At 38.5% G+C, this 22662-nt stretch overlaps 2 protein-coding genes across 2 annotated transcripts in view; one reads left to right on the forward strand and one right to left on the reverse strand.

The window, feature by feature from the left end:
* eipr1 (EARP complex and GARP complex interacting protein 1) overlaps positions 1–18143 on the reverse strand; it is a 43083-nt gene extending 24940 nt beyond the window's left edge. Inside the window, exons 1-4 of the mRNA XM_048190329.1 lie at positions 17987–18143; positions 17465–17548; positions 12705–12837; positions 6181–6337 (exon numbers count right to left, since the gene is read on the reverse strand). Coding sequence (XP_048046286.1) covers positions 6181–6337; positions 12705–12837; positions 17465–17548; positions 17987–18028 — 416 coding nt within the window. The 5' untranslated portion in view covers positions 18029–18143. The remainder of the gene's footprint in view (positions 1–6180; positions 6338–12704; positions 12838–17464; positions 17549–17986) is intronic.
* Positions 18144–18208: 65 nt separating this feature from the next.
* The window catches only part of trappc12 (trafficking protein particle complex subunit 12), a 32379-nt gene continuing 27925 nt past the window's right edge, over positions 18209–22662 (forward strand). The window contains 4 exon segments of the mRNA XM_048190328.1: positions 18209–18340; positions 20921–21859; positions 21862–21945; positions 21948–22075. Of these exon segments, the coding sequence (XP_048046285.1) occupies positions 20941–21859; positions 21862–21945; positions 21948–22075 (1131 nt within the window). The 5' untranslated portion in view covers positions 18209–18340; positions 20921–20940.

Consider the following 22662-nt stretch of genomic DNA (forward strand, 5'->3'; position numbering starts at 1 on the left):
CTGATATCACATCAGCAAACACATTATGAAACTCTCATTGCACACAAAAGAGACAGACATAACCCTGAATCCATACAGCCTATATAAATGAATTAAGTGTAAATATGAAAGTCCGTAAAATAAACCTCAATATGATCATCTTTGATGTGAACCACAGTGCAGCAACTGCATAGTTCTGCTGCTTTATGGTTTACAGTGCAAGGAAAATCAAGTCCTTCTACAACCAATGATCCATTTTGCTCCTTGTCCAGCTTTTTCTATTACATGATTAGATTAGTGCAAATCATACATATAAAATTCCACCAATCGACTTACACCAAAGCTTTGGATCATCAATTACATGTGGGTCTCTACACTGGCTGCCACTAAGTGTTGGTCCTAAATCCATGACTTTCTCTGGCAATGCTGCCAAAAGCCAACCAAATGATTTTTGTCACTACACAACCCAGCCACGCTTCTCTGATCAACATCGTCACCCTCACCCAGGTAAGGTACAATTGATCAGGTCACGGCACTATGCTGTTTGACATGCCATCCTGTCTTTATAAGACATCTTGAAGGTTTTTCAGCTTGATATTACTTTTACTTCTCATGGTTCCATTTTCCTATCATGGGCTTTTTCCAAATGATCCTCCCAAAGACCAGTCATCTCCAAAAGAATAATGTCAGAGTTTAACTCCAACCCCAATTAAACACACCTGAACCAGCTAATCAAGGTCTAATTAGGCATACTAGAAACTTCAAGGCAGGTGTGTTGAGGCAAGTTGGAGCTAAACTCTGCAGGACAGCGACCCTCCAGGACTGAGACCCTGTCATGGCCAATGTGCTGAGGGCCTTGAAGAAAAACTGTAAATCCCAAACAACCTTACCTAAATCAGCATACACTTTGCCTACCAGCCCTTTTTCAACAGTCACTGGCCAAATCTTGCAAATCTTATGCCAGCCATGTGCAGATGCAAGGACCTGGTTTCTGGTCCTGGCTGTTCACCAGCTCTTTCAAAAGTTGAAACACACCCCAGACATCCTCCCCCACCCCAGCATGGGTATCTGATGTCCTTGTACTACATTAACTTTCTTGCCAGAGATGATAAAGGCAACCGTAGCTTCATAGCTCTGGTGAAAGTTGCTAACCTGTTTACCCAACCACATACACCAACAACAGTCAAAATACCCTTTGGTGCCATGCAGGCCTTGTGCCTTCCAAGCAGACGTGACTGGTTGACTGCTCTCAACCAACCTTTCAGCTTGTGACAGGTGGCCTAAACTGCTGTTGTGGCCTTCAGGCTGCTGATGAACCATTTAGACCATTGACCTGGACTTTTACACACAGTCCTCCTGTCCTACTGGACAAGGTGGGTAGACAGGTTTTCTAATTTAAAAGACTTCGTAATTCACTCTTTTCTCTTCTCTCTGCACTAAAGGTCCCCTATTATGCTCAATTACAGGTTCATAATTTTGTTTAGGGGTCTACAAGAATATGTTTACATGAATGTTGGTCTACTGCTTAGAGCAGGGGTCTCCAAACTCGGTCCTGGAGGGCCACTGTCCTGCAGAGTTTAGCTCCAACCTCAAATAAACACACCTGAACCAGCTACTCAAAGTCTGATTAGGCATACTAGGAACTTCCAGGCAGGTGTGTTGAGGCAAGCTGGAGCTAAACTCTGCCGGACAGTGACCCTCCAGGGCCAAGTTTGGAGACGCCTAGAGTGTGTGTCGGAAACGTAACGCCCTTTACTATAACCTGCACGTTTCAGCTCTCGGTGCTTTAAAAAGGAGATGTAAACACTGTAACTGTAACTACACTAAGGCATCACTTTTGCCATATCAGTTCAAGCCCAAATCCGATCATGACAGTCAAGAGCAACAAGCTGATTGACTTGAACCACCTTCTCAAGCACGACTTGTGCAGGACGTTTCACAGTGGTGGTTATTTGATACTTCTCTTACATTTCAGATGTGATTTGTGAATTGTATGTCCATTAACATGCTGAGCTGCATTGATCCTCACAGCACACAACACAACAAAATGTACTGCTGAGTGCATTAAAATACAATTAAAATACATTTTATTTTATCCTTTTGGAAGTCCATGTAATGATGTTTTGCCCTTACATACAAACAAACAAACAAAAACACGGTGTTTACTCATAGCAAAAAACTCTTCCCAGCCTTATAACTAAAGTTCGTTTGTTTGAGGGTGAGCCAAAGTAGCCAGTAGGCGGACATTGTGCAAATGTTTTACATGTTGATGGAGCAATGTCAAAGAAACAATGGCAGGACAATGGCAAGGAAGAGTCTTCTGTTGGAGAAATTAACTCACTTTGGCATGGACTTTGTGCTTTGTAACTCTGCAGATTACAACACTTACGGAAAGGTAAAACCAAAAGAGCATAATAGGCCCCTTTTAATGTATCATATTAATATCATAACACCACTTTTGTCAATCCAGCCCAACTTTACGTTGTTGTCATTTATTGTCCTCCAGGTCAACCGGCATCTTCCTCGAGGTGCTAGATATGCTGTTGTTCTCTTTCCCTGAGAATAGCTCTCCACTTCACCTGGACAAACCTCAAGCAGCTGACTTCCTAGCTCTTCTGGCATTGTTTGACCTTAGAAGAAAGCACACCCCAGGTGCACACTAAGCAGGGAAACAGCTAGTTTTTCTTGTTGTAACCTTTGCTAACCTTTGCACTCTCTCCCCCACATGCTTCTTCTCTGTGGTGCCTGCATCCCTTTCCTCCTCTAATTACTTCTTACTTGATGTGAATGATTCTATACATACTCCAATTTAACACTGAAAATACCTGTCCTTTCCTCTCCAGAATGTGCGATACCCTCTAGCAACTTGCTCATCGATACTCTTTGTGACCACTGGACCAAGCTGAGTGCTGCAGAGAGGTAAAGGCATACGTCAAAAGATGTAGCCAATCCGAGCCAGTATCAATGCCTTCTCTCCTTCTCCTCCAAATTGTTCACATTATCGCCTTTGTCTTCCCACTATCTCTCTGACTGCTGAGGACTTTGCCACCTTTTTCACAGATAAGGTAGTGACCATCAGCAACCAGTTCTGTACAGCACACATCCACAACCAACCCCCAATTTCCTCCTTCTGTCCTCTCACAGAGTCTGATGTCTCCATGGCCCTGTTTCCACCTGGTATTAAGATTTTGGTCGATCAGATCACAAGTGGACAAGGTGTAAATGGGATGTAAAACATTTTGAGCTTGTCCACTATTGACCACTTCCATGGGTATTTAATAAAAAACATTCAACCGGATTGCTTTCTTAGTGTAGACGCTCATGTGGTCGAATGTGTTCAAACAGCCACAAAAGACCATTGACTCGCCACCTACTGACCTAATGCGTAAACATTATGGGACACGCTCTAGCCAGACGGGATTTACACTTTGTTGGCTGAAGACCCAAGTTTGGCTTGAAGACGAAAAATGTACCAAGCACAATGTTCTCTCACCATTCCTGATTTCTAACACACACTCACAGTGTTCGGCCAGTCTTGCGGCTGTCAGAGCAGAAACGAAAGCTGCTGCTCTCTATATGTTTTTCTGTTGTCTCCGGTGCATTTATATGTAAATTGCACAACTTTATTTTGTCCATTCTCTGTTTGTCTTTGATTGAATGTGCTACCAACCTCCACCTGATCTGCCAAAACCAAAGGCACTTCTTATCTAAACTATTTAAAAAAAAAACTTTTCTGCATTTCACTTCTGCTCTAGCTAATGTACTAATAAAGGTTACTTGAAACCTGACATTGTGTACCGCAAATATTGTTGACTGTTATAATAGACTGCTTGCAATATTCTTCAGTAAGCTGTTTGGGTAAAACGTGTTAGGTTGCGCCCTGCTCTCCTCCACATGTTTGTAGATTACTTATACAGTAATCAGAGTCGGGGGGAAACAATATATCAAATGCTCGAAAGTTGACTAATTCTCCAGCAAAGACAACAGATGAAAAAAATATCTGCCATGCCGTTCAAGGTCATGGATGCATTGGCTAAGAAATGTTCCATCATTACGTCAGTCTCACGTTAGCAGAGCTACATGTGGGTTATTCAGGGTTTATTGTGATTCTGGCATACTGATTCATCATCATGCTATTGTTTATCAAACACTGCGTTTTTATAAGGCGTCTACGTTATAGTTCAAGCCATTGCAGTTTGTCTAATCAATCTGGCATCTGCTGTCGATGGCCCCAGGGCGGTATATACTGTCCCCTGTCAGACGGATGAATGATGGGGGAAACGAGGTTACCAGGAACATCTTCAATCAAGCAATTTTTGAGGACAGAGTAAAAGGCTGCTGCAAGCCTCATTCGTGCTTATGCATATTCAAAGTTGCAAAATGTTGCACCAAGTTTGGCCCCAAAAGACATCGGTTCTAACTGGGGCTGTCGATTTAACGCGTTAATTAGAGTAATTAGTTAGGGTAAAAATTAATACATTTTTAATGCATTTAATGAACTTGCCCTGCCCCAGACCTATATAGTTCATCTGATATTTCATACAGTTGATTGGTGACAAATATGATGCAGAGCTACAACTGCATGATGAAGCCTATAGAAGGCAGTCAGAAAGATATTGGGGCAAAAATGCCCCGTTTGAGTTTTTGTCTCATATTTAGATCATAAGAGTTAAGCAACATCACACGAATAACGAGTGCAATATTACATGAGTGCTGTTTTTGTCCTATAGCCTATATAAAGCGTGCAAATGCAATACTGGTTTTATACAACAGTTCAGTAAATACTATTGTGTTATTTTATTTTATTTGTTCAATTTTGCAAATGAAAATTCAAAGACAAAGCAGACCTGTTGCACTAAGCAGAACTGTTCGAATCAATATTTCGAAGGAACCGAGTTAAATCAAAGATTCAGCAGACCATTCATAAAAGACTTACTGGACTTGAAGCGGCTGCGGCGCTACAAAGACCGATAGGTGTATGATATCAAAGTACGGTGAGAGCGATTACTACTTTGATGTCATACACCAATCGGTGTGTGCAGCACCGCTTCAAGTCCAACAAGCCTGAAGAGAACCATTTACTTCACAAATGAATCGGCCATTAGAATGAATCGAATGAATTAATGAACGACTTCATCATTAAAGTCCCCGTGAACCGGAAGTTCAAACGTCTTTTCTCCAGTGTTGTGACGTATTTCCAAGTGAAACAGAATATTGAATAGAGGGTGGAGTTTTACTTCAGCGCTCCTCCTCTCCATCTCTCGCTCATAGCAGACGAACGGTTGCAGAGGAGTGGTTTACGCATTTTCAACCCAAGCCGTCAAACTGACGTCATCTGAGAAGGAACGCCATTCCAGACCGGAAGTAACTTTTTAGATTTTGATTGAAGATTACCATGACAAACAATTTTTTTCTGTGTATTTACTTGATGAATTGTTCACCACAAGACTAATAATATTCACTTTTCAATTTTGATTTCATGCCGACTTTAAGACATTTACTGACACCTACTGGCAGTTTTAGTTTCTTATTTAGAGTTTAATAAGAAATTAAATTTCTTTTTTTGGTGGTATGGAAAAGAGCAGCTGGGTCATTCTGCATAACATCTGTTTTTGTGTTCACGGAAGAAAAAAAAAAATCAGATGGGTTTTGAACTAGAACCACATGATGATGAGTAAACGATTGAAATTTTCGTATGAACTATTCTTTTAAGCTTTAACTTGGCCATTTATGTTCCAATACAGTGAGCAGGAGATCTGAATTTGTTGAATTTTTTAGTTCAGCTGAAGCAAAGATCCATTAGTATGTGTGCAACTCCCTCATCTGATGGATGCGAGTATGATGGCCTGCCATTTGGCAAAAGCTTCAAAACACAAGCAGGATTTTTTTCTTTATTCTGTGTTGTGAATTATGGTGCATGAAATAAAGCGTGCAGCTGAGACAAAAGAAACAGGCGGAGGTTGAAAATAAAACCGAACAGATGGGTGCATGAAATACAGTGCAAATAGATTTCTGTAGCATCTAGAACAGAACAGAACAATAGATCGAAGGGAGGCAGAGCCAAAATGCTGCAAGAGACGGAGACAAAGCGAGGCAGAGAGAGAAATGGAAATAAAAGCCATGACGAGGACGATAGCAAAGCTAGGAAAGAGGGAGGTGAATGGGGAAGCTGCAAGGCTGAATCGATAGCGTGTGGCGTACCAGGCCACGCTGCCATGGGCCGTGTTGTCAAGGTGACAGAGAAGCTCCAAGGTCTGCGGGTTGTTTGATGAATCATCGGGGGACTCGTGGCTGCCTGATTCCCATTCCGGGGGCATCCTCCACACCGCCGCGCACGTGAGCACACGGCTCTCAGACGCTGCCGACAGGAAACACACACACGTTCAGAATCTCACATAAGCATGCATATACACAAAACATGCTTAAAACACATGCACAACAGCTTCAGCTCGATTGTAATCTAAAGCAGACTGAGTGAACACCAACCTAAATTAAATAAAAACGCACACATCACCTACATAGATCACGTGAATAGATTTGATCATATTATTGGAGGGTTAATGTAATTCTGGGTAATGAATATGGTTTGTTTCTGATGCATCTCTGGACTGTCTTCCAGCAGCACATATGAGCAGCACAGGGACGTGCAGCTTTGTTCTCTGTGTAGCGTATACTGCCTCTGGAGGCCAGATCACTCATTGCACTTTTCATTAAGATTGGTGAAGATCAGTACACATACACAGAACCTGTCAGAAGTGATGTTTGGAGATCTTTCTAAAGAAGAATGGATGGAATCTTGTTTATTTGCACAAAACAACAGTGTCAATAGGTGTGAATTGCTGCACTATAAATGGCTCCTTCTTACCCCAGTCAAATTACATAAATTTAATCCCAATATTCCAGACAGTTGTTTAAAATGTAAACAAGAAATTGGTACCCTTTATCACTGTATATGGGAGTGCAATGAGATTCAAGGATTCTGGAAGGAGATTGTTCTTATGATTGGTAAACTGACTGAAGAAAATGTCCCTCTTGCTCCCAAATTTTGTTTATTTCATATATATCCAGTAAATTTGGAGGTGAATGCAAGGAAGCGCAAATTAATTGATTTTAGTTTGCTTCAGGCCAAGCGTGTTATTGCTTTAAAATGGAAGGAGACACAAGGACCATCCCCTAATCAATGGTTTAAAGAAATGACTAACAACCTTGCCTTGGAAAAACTGACATATGTAGTTAAAGGGAAACTAAAAGACTTTTATCAAATTTGGACTCCATTTTTACACTATTGCAACCAAGTGGATCAGATAACCTGTGATGATGAAATACCCATCTCTGTTTTTCTTTTGTAATGGACATGTCCAATATATGATCCAGTCCTTGTATTCCAGCAGAATAATCAATAACTGGTAAAATAGCAAAATTAAACTACATAATAAAAGGCTGTGGAATGTGATGTATATGATGTATTTTACTTACTTTATTTTATGTTTTAGTTCTGTTCTAGGTTTCTTGTGTTTTTTTTTTTAATTTACTTTATTGTTTTGTAATGTTCAAACAAAAGCCAATATTTTTTTTTTTTGTTGAAAAAAAAAAAAAAAAAAAAAGTGATGTTTGGAAACATTAAAATGTTTTTTGTTTTTGAAAAAAGTCTCATCTGCTCACCAAAGCCGCATATATCTCCTCAAAAATACAGTAAAAACAGTAACATTGTGAAATATTATTACAATTGAAAAGATCTGTTTTCTATGAGAACATATTGTAATTTATTCCTGTGATCAAAGCTGAGTTTTCAGCATCATTACTCCAGTCTTCAGTGTCACATGATCCTTCAGAAATCATTCTAAACATACTGTTATCAGAAAAATAAGCGAATAAATAAATAATGTTACTCGTAGGATGTGTGTAAGAATCAGCTGGAGTGCGATCTCATAGTGTTCTCGCTGCCTCTGGTGTAATGGGCACTTTGGGAGATGTCCAGAAATGCATATCAGCACTTTCTGCATCTGCTGAAAACTGTCCTGCTAGTTATGGGTTACAGATCAAACCTGTAGGCAATGCTTACACACTTACAACAACATATGGTTTGTGCATTCTCTCAAGTATTTTTAAAAGTTCATAACTCATACTGTAAAAAAAAACAAAAAAAACTGGCAGTTGTGATTGCAAGAAATTCACTGTAAAAAATGACAATCTTTCCAGTGTTTTACAACTTATAATAACCATATATCATTAGTGACATAATGTTCAAGGACTCAAGGAAGGTTTATTGTCATTCTGAGACATGATGTGCACAAAAGAACAAAACTATAAACTGAGGTTCTGGTGCCAACAACAAATAATAAAACACCAAAACCAAGACTGAGTCTGAAAATAAATTAAAACTATAGCACAGTAAAATTTTGTATTGTGGGCAAATAATGCACATAAAAGGGTCTGTGGTGTGTGGCCACTGTTACAGTGCTTAAAGACTATAATGCATGATTGTTACTGTAAGGGTCTGTGAGTATGAATGATCCTGCACACACCTGCAGTCACAAAGACAAAACACCATCAGCATAACATACATGACACTAAAATAATGCAATAAACGTGCTAAATAACAGAGTAGAACACTAAACATCCCAATGAACATTAATGATAACAAACAGGAGAAGAATGTCATGGTTACTGTCGTGTGAGGAAGATCCGTTTAGATCCGCTCTGACGGACAACAACAACAACAAAAACTCCCTAAGACTTCCAAGCTCTTCCATCCAGATAGCAAAATTATCTGTTTTTACTGTTATTTCTATTCCTTATGTTCTATTTTTTATTCTTCATCTTTATGTAAAGCACTTTGAATTACCATTGTGCTATACAAAATGCTGAAGTGACTTTGGCGCTCCGAACCGCTGATTCGACACACTGATTCATTTGTGCTCTGAATCTTCCTGAAGCAGTGTTTTGAAATCGGCCATCACTAAATAAGTCGGTTTTTTTGGCGCTCCAAAAATATTCTCGTGGCTTCATGAACTGATTTAAATATGTTTTTAGTACATTAATGGATCTTGAGAGAGGAAATGTTATTGCTGGCTATGGAGGCCTCATCGGATTTCATCAAAAATATCTTAATTTGTGTTCTGAAGATGAACGAAGGTGTTACGGGTGTGGAACGACATGAGGGAGAGTAATTAATGACAGAATTTTCATTTTTGGGTGAACTAACCCTTTAAGTACATACAAAAATAAGAAGAGAAAAGAAGTGAAAGGAAGTGGCATCAGTTTTACTGTAGATACAAAATGAAAAGAAGAAGTGAATATCTTCTTCAGTATTTACGGGATTTTTGAACTTCATCCACCACTGATTAACTGTGATAAAAACCATTGCAATGCACAGCCACAAACGGCTTATTGCTTTTATAAAATTTCTGTTCTGTAAAAGACATAATTTTTTGAAAAATAGTTACATTTTGTAATGTAAATAGTTACAGTTTGTAATATTCACTAATCCACTAATTAAGCTTGTCAGATTTCATTCTGCAGTTCTTCTTCCCTAGTAAAGCTGTTGAAATGTACTGGAGCACAAGCGTATGGCAGCGTCAGCATCAGCGCTGTTCTCAGATCAGATAATTCAGCGCTCAGCGCAGCATAAGGTGGCGGGAGGGGTGATGATGGAGGCAGACTCCGTGCCGCCCGGCTACTCCATTAGCTTGAATGTCACGGTAATTACATTCCTCTTTTGAACTCCACTATGACATCTTGCACATTGGCCTCATCATAATGAAGATGGAAGGAGAAATGAAGGAAAAAAAGTCATATCCTAGTTTTCACTCAAATCTTTTTTTCCCACTATGTGAACTGTCAGTAACCAGCCACGGGCGTCAGTCTCATAAACACAGGATTTAATTAAAATTTTCTCTTTCAATTGTTTCTTCATGTTTGTCTACGTTTTTTAATTGCCTCGAGGCGAGTGCAAGAATATGTCATATATTGCATTAACAGCCTGTGTGACATGAACTCACAGCACATAGAAAGTCTTTTGTGGACTGTCACCCATGATGTTACACTGAAGCAAAATTATTAACAAACAGAAAACAAGTACAAAACCCTTGTAGATAGCAGAGGAATCATAAATGAAAACATTATACTTGTTGAGAAACTGAGTACTTTAAGACAAGACAAATCAAACCACAACATTTTAAGACATCATAGTCATGCTTGTGATTAAAAAAAAGCTGTAGCAAAATTAAGCTGCCATATAAGATATATTGTTTGATCAAAATATTGAAGCATTGCACAAAGCCTTATGCAGATGTGGCAATCTCAGAACGCACTGTGATGAGTTTACATTTTCAAAATGGACTTAAAATAGACTATTATAATAGACTAACCCCCTCCCACCAAATGCTGGCGTAATGTAGCCCGATCTGGATGAAATATTCTGAATGATACCAATAATCTGACTGGATGCAGTTCGTACATATACCTTCAAATCAAAGTATACTTTAAAACATGAGTGGAAATTACAGCCAATTTGACTGTGAAAGTTCAAGGCAGCAACTGAACTTACATTTTTAAGTTTCATTAGGTGGAATTATTTTATAGTTAAAGTGATTAAACAAACAGTTACTGAGTGCATCTTTAACGCTAAAATGAAAAGGCATTCATGAGCCATTTGAATTCTGTAATGTGATGTCTTTCTGACTGAAATATGAATTGTGCATAATAAGACCAGGAATGTGCATTAAAAAGTGAATACTGTCCAATTTATCTTTGAAGAGCACCTAATATGCTTTTTCCATCTTCATCTTTGTTTAGTGTGTAATGTTGCTGTTTGAGCATGAAGAGTTCTTCTCTACATCAGTGTCAGTGTTTCTGAACTCCATCTTCACAATGTTCCTCATTTAAATAATTCATGCGCTGAATAAAGGGGCGGGGCCTGGTTGAGTTAGTCAGTAGTGTGTTGAAACTGGCGGTTATGGTAAGGGGCGGGGCATTTCCCAAACACCAATCACAACACACTGCTCCAGCCGACCAATCAGAGCACATTGTGCTTTTCAGAAGGAGGGGCTTCATAGAGACAGGAAGTAAACAGAGCGTTACTGACAGACTGGGAAGAGAGGAGCATGGGAATTAATGGGAATATATGGGAATTAACGGGAATTAATGGGAATAAACAGGGAATTTGCAAAATTGCAGGTTAGTCTATAGGCTACTTAAATGTAGTTGAAAAAAAAAAAATTTGCAGCATCATTTTGATTAAAACAACCAGATTTAATGCAATTTCAGTTGAATTTTTACCCTGCACATTCCTCAATCACATTCACACATCACATGACTTACTGCAGGACTATTGAGGACACACCCCCTGCACTCCTCCAGTCCATAACATGCACATTTGATCAGAAATACAGAAAAAAACAGTAATATTGTGAAACATAACTACAATTTAACATAATGGTTTTCCATATTGATATACATAAAAATATAATTTATTTCTGTGATGCAAAGCTGAATTTTCAGCATCATTCAGAAAGATTCAGAAATCATTCTAATATGATGATTTGATACTCAATTATCAATGTTGGAAACAGTTGTGCTGCTTAATATTTTTTATAACCTGTGATACTTTTTCAGGATTCTTTGATGAATAAAAATTTAAAGAACAGCATTTATTTAAAATAGAAATAATTTGTAACAATATACACTACCATTCAAAATTTGGGGGTTAGGTATTTTTTTTATTTTCATTCTTTTTTTTTTTGAAAGAAATTAATACTTTTATTCAGCAAGGATGTGTGAAATTGATAAAAAAGTGATATTGAAGTGATATTGTTAGAAAAGATTTCTATTTTGAATAAATTCTGTTATTTTTAACTTTTTATTAATCAGTGAATCCTGAAAAAAGTATCACAGGTTCCAAAAAAATATTAAGCAGCACAACTGTTTCCAACTTTGATAATAACTGAGTGTCAAATCATCATATTAGAATGATTTCTGAAGGATCATGTGACACTGAAATAAATAACACACAACAATTGCTGCAATAAAAATATATTTATTTTACATAATTACTAAATTAGAATTAATTGAATGCAAAAAATAAATAACTGTTATTTCATGTTATGACCAAACAAAATATTTATATCTGTTTTTATATGATACATTTTATATAAATATTATAAATTTATATAAGTTTCCCAAAATTTCCAATTAATTCCCATAAATTCCTGTAAATAAATTCTTGTTAAGTTTCCAAATTGGAATATTTCCAAAATTCCCCAGGTTAAGCTCCTCTGGAATTTTACCGGAAACTTTCCGCCCCTTTGCAACCCTAATCAAGACTCTGTGAAAGAGCATAATATGACCTCTTTAAGAGTTCAAACATGTCTGTCTCTTGTGTGTTTTCCTACAATCTTAAAAATAAAAGTTCTCACAGTAATGCCATAGAAGAAACATTTTTGGTTCCCCAAAAACTTTTCAGAGAGCAGTTGTTAAAGAACCATGTTTTTCTTAGTGTGAAGAACGGTTGAATAATCTAAAGAACTATAAAGAATCTTTTGTGCATTTGAAAGGATGTTAAAGTGTCTTCATGGAACCACAGATGCCAATAATGAACCTTGATTTTAAAGACTCTAGTCATTTGGCGGAAAACTTGCACATTTCTGTGATTGGTTGCTCAACGTGAACATCTGTAGGCAGTCGTAAAACACAAACTGTGTTGTGAGAGGAAGAGAAGGACTCACTCTTGTTGTAGCATGTGGTCAGCACGGCCTTGTCTGCAGGGCTGCCGCTGATGTGCCATATCTCACCCGCATCGTGCAGGAGAACGCTCTTATTAATCATATTATTCTCATCATCAAAGTCAATGATGTGAATCTGCGGAAGAGAAAAAAGCACAGCGCTGAGGCAGTTAAAAGAGCTGGGACTTCACTCGCAGATATTTACTTCAATATGACAGAAAATTAAATCTCAAACGCTTTTTAACTTCACACACTCCTGACACTGATTTCCCAGCTTTGAAGTGACTTTTGAATCTTCTTATGTTAGATGCATAAAAGTTACGCAAAGCAGCACACATTTGAAGAGTTTTTATTTTACTGAGAGACCGCAGGTGCACTGTGGGTAATATTCTACTCCAAGTGATTTCATTGTGTGCATAGAGTAATTGCAAAATCCTGTTCGAAAACAGAAATACTTCTAATCTGTGTTTTTGTCCTGTGAAGTGAAGTCCACTATATATATATATATATATATATATAAAAAGAAGAATTTTGTCAGTTATAACATTGTTATATTGTATAGTTCAGTATTTACATTTAGTTTAGTAGTTCACTTTTTACAGTGTGCGACGCAAATTTCGTCATCAGAAGAGTACGCGCACCGCGTAATTAGTTTATCCACAAGGTGGCAGCCGTGCCCTGAGGGCGTCGATTCACAAGGAAAACCTGCATAAACAGAACAGACAGGAACGCATGCGAGCTACAGCGACAATGGAGGCCTATATAGACGGGAGATTGTGTGAAGAGGTCAGAAAGTATCCTCATTTGCACAACTCTAGCATGATAGAATACAAAGATGTTTACATGGGTTGTAACTCAGAGAGATTGCTCAAAATTGTGCATGCGTATGAGTCAAGTGAAGTGTACTTTGCAAGGCTGCGCGCGTGTACACTAGCAAACGTGTAAAAAACGAAGAATACCCAGGGCTTGAGACAGAGAAAGCGCATGCATACGTGAGGGCATCTCTGCATTTCAGGCTGCTGAAAGTTGGAGAGGAAGCCATTAACCTTGGGTTGGACTGCACTGAAGGAGAATTATTAGGCAACGTTATAATTTTATGGAGGGAAGCAATACAAATAAATTCCAATGGCTGGACAGGATAATTGGAGGCACTGGAAGGTTCTGTAATGAGCGCTGGGGTTGGAGAGACTCATCGTGATTTATCAGCCCGTGCTCTACAGATGCCGAGTGAATTATCACATGGGCCTCGTCTCTTGCCGTAGTCATTATGTGAAGGAGGGGTCAGGGGCTCAGGTAGAGAATGGCCTGCACTTTAGCTTCATTCAGGCCCAGCTCTCGACCCGAGGACGCTCGGATCAGTAATGACACACAGGCCTCGGTGTGTGTCGAGGAAACGACCTGCTGCAGGGCACATTTATGAAGACCAAGTGCTTTTGATCACAGCAAATAATCATTTTCCTACCATACTAATAATGTTGATACTGTATATGCTTAAAACAAGAGCAAATACACTATTTGGCAGCTTCCAAATGAGAAAATACTCTTAAAGACATACAGTTGTGCTCATAAGTTATAAATAAGGATTTATAACTATATAATAAGAATACATTTTAAATACAGCCCTGCCCTGATGAAGCTATGATATTTCACAGATACTTTACAAAATAATACTGAATTTACACAAATCATGCAGTTGACACACATATCCTCCATTCCTAATGCTCTGTTATGATAGCTGCACATAAATCTGGTTTGTCCAGTGAAGCCGCCCACAATTCTTGACAAATATCCTGCAGGTCATGAAAGTGTAAGTTTTACAGAACTCATGCACAGCTATTATAGAGGTTTGCAAACAGTCAGGAGTTAAATGATTAAATGTTGTATGACTTTCTCCTGTGGAACATCTTGAAGAATGAAAGTCAATTCCAGTGATGTTTTAATGTTTTGACCCCATTGAGTTTCATTGTGTGAACATCAAAAATATCTTCCTTTATGTTCCACAGAAGAAATAAAGCCAAACAGGTTTGGATTTGAAACAGCATGAGTGACTAAATAATAACATTTTTTATTTTATTTCTTATAATATATCAGGATCATTTGCTTAATTTCAGTTACTGCTTTATCTGGAATATATGTTATGCAGTTTATTTAAGGCAAATAATGTATAATCTTATTTAATATTAATCTTTTTAATAATCTTATTTTCTTATTTGTCTATTTATTTTATTATATTATTATTGCATTACTATACTATGTATTATTTTATATCTTAGTTATAATTAATTAATATAATGTAATAATATAGTTTATTTAAATAAATGTGAAATTAAAAGATTTTGGATTTTGATGTCTAATGTGTGATGGTATTTATTATTAATCGCCTTGATCTTATTGTTTATCTTATTATTTATTATTGACCTTAAAGAGGACCTATTATGCCACATTTTACAAGATGTAAAATAAGTCTCTGATGTCCCCAGAGTGTGTATGTGAAGTTTCAGCTCAAAATACCCCACAGATAATTTTTTATAACATGTTAAAATTGCCATCCCAATTTTTAGGGTTGAGCAAAAACAAGCCATTTTTGTGTGTGTCCCTTTAAATGCAAATGAGCTGCTGAGCTTGGCCTAAGAGGGCGGAGCTTCAAGAGCTGATTCTTCGGATTCAGTCAGGACGTGCTATAATGACAGAAACTGTGAATATATGCTGCATGGAGATAGAACAGGTATAGTTGAGTTTAATTACGGTTAAAACTTATATTGTCTTCTTGTTTTTATCCACTATATTAGTACAAACCTGTTTACCGATGAGTTTTATGATGTTTATTGTACTTCACACAAAAGATGAAGCGTCCGTTTTCACTCTAGGAAATCACTGTAAGAGCTTAATAAAACAGTGCAAACCGTGCATTAAAATATTATCCATAAACTCTCTCTCTCCCTTGCATTATCATCAACATACACAGCAAATTACACAGAAACAATCGTTACAACTAACAGTACACAAATATATACAGACCTTATGCCTTTTCGGGTGGTGCTTAATAAACTGGTAAACTTTATATCTGTAAATCAACTCCGATGAACTGTAATAAAGTGCTCTCGCCTTCATTACTGCCGTATCCAGTATCACTCTGGAGGCTGTAAGCTGGATCACGAACAGTTTACTGATCTATCCTTGAGTAACACATTTTAGCACAGTCTCTGTTTTGTATTGTCCCTCTGTATTGACATTTGTTCACAAAACTGTCCAGAGTGAAATGATTCGCGCAGACATAAACAAATTTCGGTAGAGTTGAAGGAGCATTTTCTTTGAAAACAAAATGAATCCACCTCGTCTTCAGCGGCTCAGATTTCAGGAGTAAATGGAGAGAGCTCTGTGGATTAATCCATCCAGCTACAGAACACCTAAAACGCTCGGGAGACGTTCTCGTCAGTGCAACAATGGTGGACTGTGTACACTTGCTGTGAACTCGCTCAGGGCGGTTCTATGTTAAAACGGCAGTGTCTGTCAACATTCGTGGGCGGGGCCTGTGGCTAATGTGACGTCACACTGCCAGGGATCTGGAAACGGCTTGTTCTGAGACACTGCTTATGATTTATAGGGGATTAAAAAAAATAAAAGCAGGTGTATTTTTATCACTATAGGGTGGTTGTGTACACACACTGCCAACACACATTTATGTCCAAACACCATGCAGAAGTGAATTTTGCATAATAGGTCCCCTTTAATGTATTTTTTGTAACATGTAGTTCTATATCTGTTTAGTTTCATCGTGTTTTGTTCTGCTTTGATTGAGTTCTGTTCCCCAATTAGTTTCCTTGATTATTATTAATTAGCTCTACACCTGTTCTGTTTTACCTTCATTACCCTATCTGTGTATTTAAGCCCTTAGTTTCCTCAGCTCATTGTCCGGTATTGTTTGTGCTATTCATGGTTGTATACTCTTTCTCCTGAGTTTTCCTGTGCTCGTTGGATTTAATTATTAAAGTCTCTTTCCTTGAATCTTGATTGTTGTGCCCTTCACTACAAGTGAATATAAACAGTTTCTGATGAGCACAACTCTGTCATCTTAAAGGCTAAGTATCTTATTCAAACAGTGGGAGTTTTGGGAAATTTGTTTGCAAACAGTCACTATTAAATGGGACACATCACATCATACATACGTGTCTCTGGTACATTTACTGGGTTGAGCGATATTTTTTACGCTATGTATAGCGGGCGTCCATACGGGTTTTGCACAAAAGATGAACATGACGGCACATGCTAGTGGATGAGTTGAATCAACTCCACAGCAACTACATCAATTTATCCACTAACCATTCAGAAACGTCTAAAAGTTGTAACTTCTTCCTGAGTCTCTCCATCAGTGTCGACTCCGGTTTGAACAATGTAAGGCTGAACACCGTTACTGACAATCCTCATTTTGGCTGCGTGAGATTCTCCAGCTTTGTTGTTGTTGAGCTGTTAAAGCTCCGCCCTCTTCTGGAAAGGGGGCGGGAGCAGCAGCTCATTTGTTGTGATGTAGTTCTGTGGCATCATCCTAACATTAGTTAGTGTATTATGAAATGAATTAAGAGTAAATATGACACCGACTGTTCAAAAGAGTTCTGTTCTGAATATAGGGCTGAATTCAGGGTCTTTTTGACTGGGAAAAAATGTCCCAATCCTCCTGAATTCCCCTGTGTAACATCATCCCTGGCAATCATTACAGCAAATATGAGGATTCAGGATAAATCTGCAGCATGTGTACATTCACTCACCTGGTTATCAAACTTGAGTGACTGTGTGCCCACGAGAAACCTGATGGCATCTGTCTCAGCTGTCTGAGCTGTCAGAGCACGCGCCTGAAACATGCGCAGAGGAATACAGCCATGCATTAATCATACACAGCCAAAACACAGTACATTTGTGACACAAAAAGCCTGCCAGCTGCTGCCTACCTAGACTGCATTTCATCGGTGTGTTCATTAGTGTGTGTTCTTGAGCATGCACAAACAAAATGCCATGTTTTATATATATATATATGTGTGTATTCAGCAATATGCACCTTCTCTTTTATTTTTGCCATGACATATAACATATGAAAATGTCAATCATAGTGTTATGATAGCCTGTCCTACCATCTGCTTCCACACATACAATGATATTTGGATATATATCTCTCCATTTGCCATGTTTAATACACAAACGCCTGATATTAATCATTTTACAAACACAGGCACTAGTGTGTCTATATGAGATTGTTGTGTGTAAGCATAAAAAGGTAAACAGAGTTGCAGTACCTGAAACTCCAGCCCATAAATAACCGGTGCATCATCCTCCATCTTCACTCATTCATTTATTCATTTATGATCTAATTCTGAGCAAAGCATTCTTCTGTTTATCACACACTAATGACAAGTACAGCAGTTCCGCGGAAGTAAAATAAGACTTACGAAAACGGCGTACGGAACTCGCGTAACTCTGTTCTGTGTAAATTCGTGCGTAGTGTTTTGTGAGCGGAAGTGTTTTCGAGAATAGCAGCGTTCTCCGTAGCGCAGATGTTTGACACCTTTCGCACACCGTAGGGTTCTCTTCCTACGTCAGTGCGCATGCGTGTGTTTACACTGCTGTCATCAGCGCTCATTTCACTGAAGGTAAAATCATCTTTTACTCTCTTACTATAGTTTACTATAGTATAGTTTTCTCTCTTTGCGTTAGTGTTGTGAAGAATATGACGGTCTCCTGAATGTCAGTTCAACAGTTGTTGTATTTTAGTCTACATTCATCATGTTGTTGATACAGAGCTCTTCAGACATGATATTATTGATAGACTGTGTTTTAATTATGTTTATCCTCCAAAATGTTTGATTTCTTTCATTGTTTATATAATGAGTCCACGAAGCTCATTTGACATTCTGTTATTCTTATTATTCAGAAACGATCAAGCTTCAAGGTTTTATCATTATTAAAAAATGGGCATATTTCTCTGTTATTTAGACAGCTGATTTGTGTTATAAGTAACTTAATGCGATAAATTAACGTTTTCTTGAATATTATTTCGCAAAATCCAGCAAAAAATATAAATATTGCAAATGTCTTGTGTTATATGAATATAAGAAACCCCAGTATGAATGCTCTTGTGAAAAAGTGTGCTTGAATTATACAATTACTTATAAATTTTAAAAGTATATTTTAAACAAAATGTATTTGCACATAATATAATATCAATGACTTTAATGACTATGTATGCTTGTAAAAAAATGTGCAATTTGCAATAATGTCAAATTAAAAGTTTTACTTTAAACCTCATTTTAAATCATGTTTCAATAATCTTGAGGTCAGAATTGGGGAACGTAACTTAAGAGCAATGCATTACAATATTGCATTACGAGTCCAGTCAATATTGCGTTACATGGGGAAACAAAGTAACTTGTGTTACTTATTTGAAAAAGTGACAGATATTTTATTGTAAGTTGAAAAGTAATGCATTACTTTACTATTTGCTTGAAACATCTGATTACGTAACTTGCATTACATGTACTGCGTTACCCTCGACACTGCTTATGCTTTAAAGGGGTCATGAACTGTGTTGTTTTATTGTTTTATAATGTTTCCTGGGGTGCACTTATAATGTTAGTATGATTTTTACATCAAAACTCTCATAATTTAGAAATAAAAGTCATTTTTTCTACCCTGATTTTATCCTCTGATTTGAACGCTCTGTTTTAAGGGGCGTGTCTCTGTGAGACTTCAGTGTAAACGCCCACTGCTGTGATTGGCTGACATCTTTGCATTTGAAATAACTAATTATTACTCTCTAAAAAACTTTTAGCATGTTTTTACTATTACAGATCTCAAGGTTAACTAATCGTGAAAAGTGTTGATTATAGCATCACATGTAGATCTATGGCATTATATTTAGATCGTGGCATGAAAGGTTGCAGTGATGAACATTGTAGTCGATCACAGACATGTTGTTGAGCTCATGAAAGCAGTGATCTCGTCATTGAAACTCAATTTCTGCACACTAACGAATGCTTTCATCATAACTAACAGTGCAAACTCGATGTAACTAAGAGATTCATTGAATAAAACGGGAGTTTTGGCTCGAGTCCAGAACTCAGTCACTGATAAACTCACGCTGTTTGATTGACAGCTCCAGTGATTGTAAAGGGAGCGTTCTTTGATCTCTTTCTATATATAATTTAATCACTGTTTAAATAACAGATTATTTTCATCCTACTAAGAGAAACAAGGTGAAGTTGAGCGTTTAGTCACTGGTTTGATTTACTGACACACAGACAAAGATCATCTGACTGCACATGAATCATTAATATCAGATCAGGCATTAGAATGAACACAGTTACTGACATGTTGTTGCATTACTGTCGAGTCCATATCGTAAAACTTTGCACTGAAATGCGATTGATTTACCAAAGAATCCACAGTGAAACTGTGACATTCACATTGTTGAAAATAAATAACCATATTCCTGCATTAGGATCCTTTGAAAGGTAATGTTATTTTAGTCCTGTATCGCTCTTCTCTCCTCCTCATCTCACTGACACACCAGTGGGCGGGGCTAACGCTGTAATGATGAAGTGGGCGTTGATTTCTTCTGTGGAGGCGGAGTTTCACCATCTATAGACACATTCCAGGATCAGTCGTTCTCTGGGTCTGGAGTCAATAAAAGCTTTTATTGGACTAACAAGGAAGATTTCAGTTCTGAAACTTACAGGATATTCTTATAGTACGATGAACTCTTATATATCAAAAGCTCAAGGAAAAGTTGATTTCTCAATTCATGACCCCTTTAAAGAAGTTAACTAACATTAACTAACATTAACTAACAGCTTCATCATTACAAATGTCTAATTACAAATATATTTAAATGCATGACATACAAATCTCAATGTAAATGACATTAAAGTATATTTTAGTTTATCATACATGCTTGTCAGTTCAAGACAATAGAATTATGAAATTACATAAATTTGTAATTAAGTGGTTCATAAAACACTCATCTAACTGTATTTAATATTCATTTAAGCCATAATACATTTTCATTAAATGGTAAATATCATGCAGTTAAGTGTCTGAAAACATTACGTTTAGTTCACACATATCTGTAATAAGAATGCTAAAGTGTACTTCTTTTTCACAAGGGTGTTTATGTGAGTATAATTCCTCAGCCTGATTGATTGATCTCTGTTTTGTTTGCCTGGGAATCACAGGGAATATCCAGGCTGGAGTCATGGACAGCAGTGAAGGTCCGGCTCACAGGCCTGTTACTCTGGATATAGATGGAGCCGGTGAGACTCTAGAAGCCTCTGTCCCGCCCCAGACCGACACCGCAGAAGCATCTTTCCAAGAGGAGAGCATCGACCTGGACGCCGAAGCATTCACGTCACCGCAGGATGACAGCACTCACTCTGTGAGCTTAATGGACAAGCTGAACGACCAGATGATGGAGAGCGTGATGATCTCAGACTCGCCCAACAGCGAGGAAGAGGACGTTGTTCCCATCGACTCACTTCTGGGCCAGAATGAAGATGAGGATGTGTTGGAGTCCAAAACACCGGATGGAGATACAGAAGAGCGAAAAGACGACGGTGCTGCCGAACCTGAGGAGACATCGGAGCCTTTACAGGATGAAGAGAACGAAGAGAAGACTGCACAGATGGATGACAAAAGGGAAATTGTTCCCCCGGACGACACAAACCCAGAGTCTCCCAAAGCTCAGGAGACAGCGCTCGAGATAAATATAGATACGTCCCCCAAAGAGGAGCCTGTCCCGGTGTGTACCATCTTCAGCCAGGCTGTGCAACCCAAAGCACAAGCCCTGATGCCCGACGGCTTTCAGCCCACGCTAGTAAAATCTCCCAGTTTTACCATCGGCAGCTCAGAAACCCCCAACAAACTCATTCCTCAAGTGTGCCAGCCCAGTCCCAGCCTCAGTAAGTTCTTCACAGACAACGCCGTGGTCAATCCCGCCTCGGACTTCTTCGATTCCTTCACGACATCCACCTCTTTCATATCAATCAGCAACCCGAATGCAGAGCTGCCCAAGACGGCCACCACTCCAGAATCTCCGCCGGCCCCCGGGCTTCAGGAAGCTGTGCCGACCAGCACCTACTTCACCCCAGCTGCTACAAAACCACAAGTAAGCCCCGCGAGCCCGTGAACAAGCTCCAGGCCGTGTTCTCAAGCGGCGACGACCCTTTCGCATGTGCCCTGATCACCAGTGAGCTGGATAAGCGCTTGACGCCTGGCTTCCCTCAGACGACACCAGGAAAGTTCTGATATCAGTGGCCACACAGCAGATCAATCCTGTTCAGATAGACAGAGAGCAGCTGGCCATGCCTGGACTCAGGTTTGACAACCTACAGGTCAGTGCAATTGTAAAACGGTGCATGAGGATTCTTTTAACTTATTTTTTTGTGTTGCAAACAAAAACAGCATGCAGATTTGATATGAAATAAGACTATATAATGACAGAATTTTACTATATTTTAGGTGTTCCTTTAAAGTCCACATGAATTCAAAAGTCGAGTTTTGTGCCTTTGGGCCCTATTTTAAGTGATCTAAGCACATGGTCTGAAGCGCAGGTGCAGGTGCACTTAAGGCGTGTCCAAATCCACTTTTGCTAGTTTAACAACGGAAAAAATGGTTTTCCCTAGTCTCTTAATGAGTCATGGGTGTGTTTTGGGTGCAACGTGCAATAAACCAATCAGAGTCTCATCTCGCATTCCCTTTAAAAGCCAGTTGCGCCTGCGCCATGACGGATCCGCTATTTACATGCCGGAATTTGCAAATGGAAAGACTGAATGCTTATCCAGAGAGGAATCCTTTTAATATTTAAAAACGTTTGTGTGCTGCTGCACGTGTGCAATAAGGAGAGTGTACACGTGTTGTGCACCCACCTATAGACGCATATTACTAACACACTCTTTAAATAACACAAAAATACTGCAGG

Source organism: Megalobrama amblycephala, linkage group LG5 (assembly GCF_018812025.1).
Source record: "Megalobrama amblycephala isolate DHTTF-2021 linkage group LG5, ASM1881202v1, whole genome shotgun sequence".
NCBI classification, from domain to species: domain Eukaryota; kingdom Metazoa; phylum Chordata; class Actinopteri; order Cypriniformes; family Xenocyprididae; genus Megalobrama; species Megalobrama amblycephala.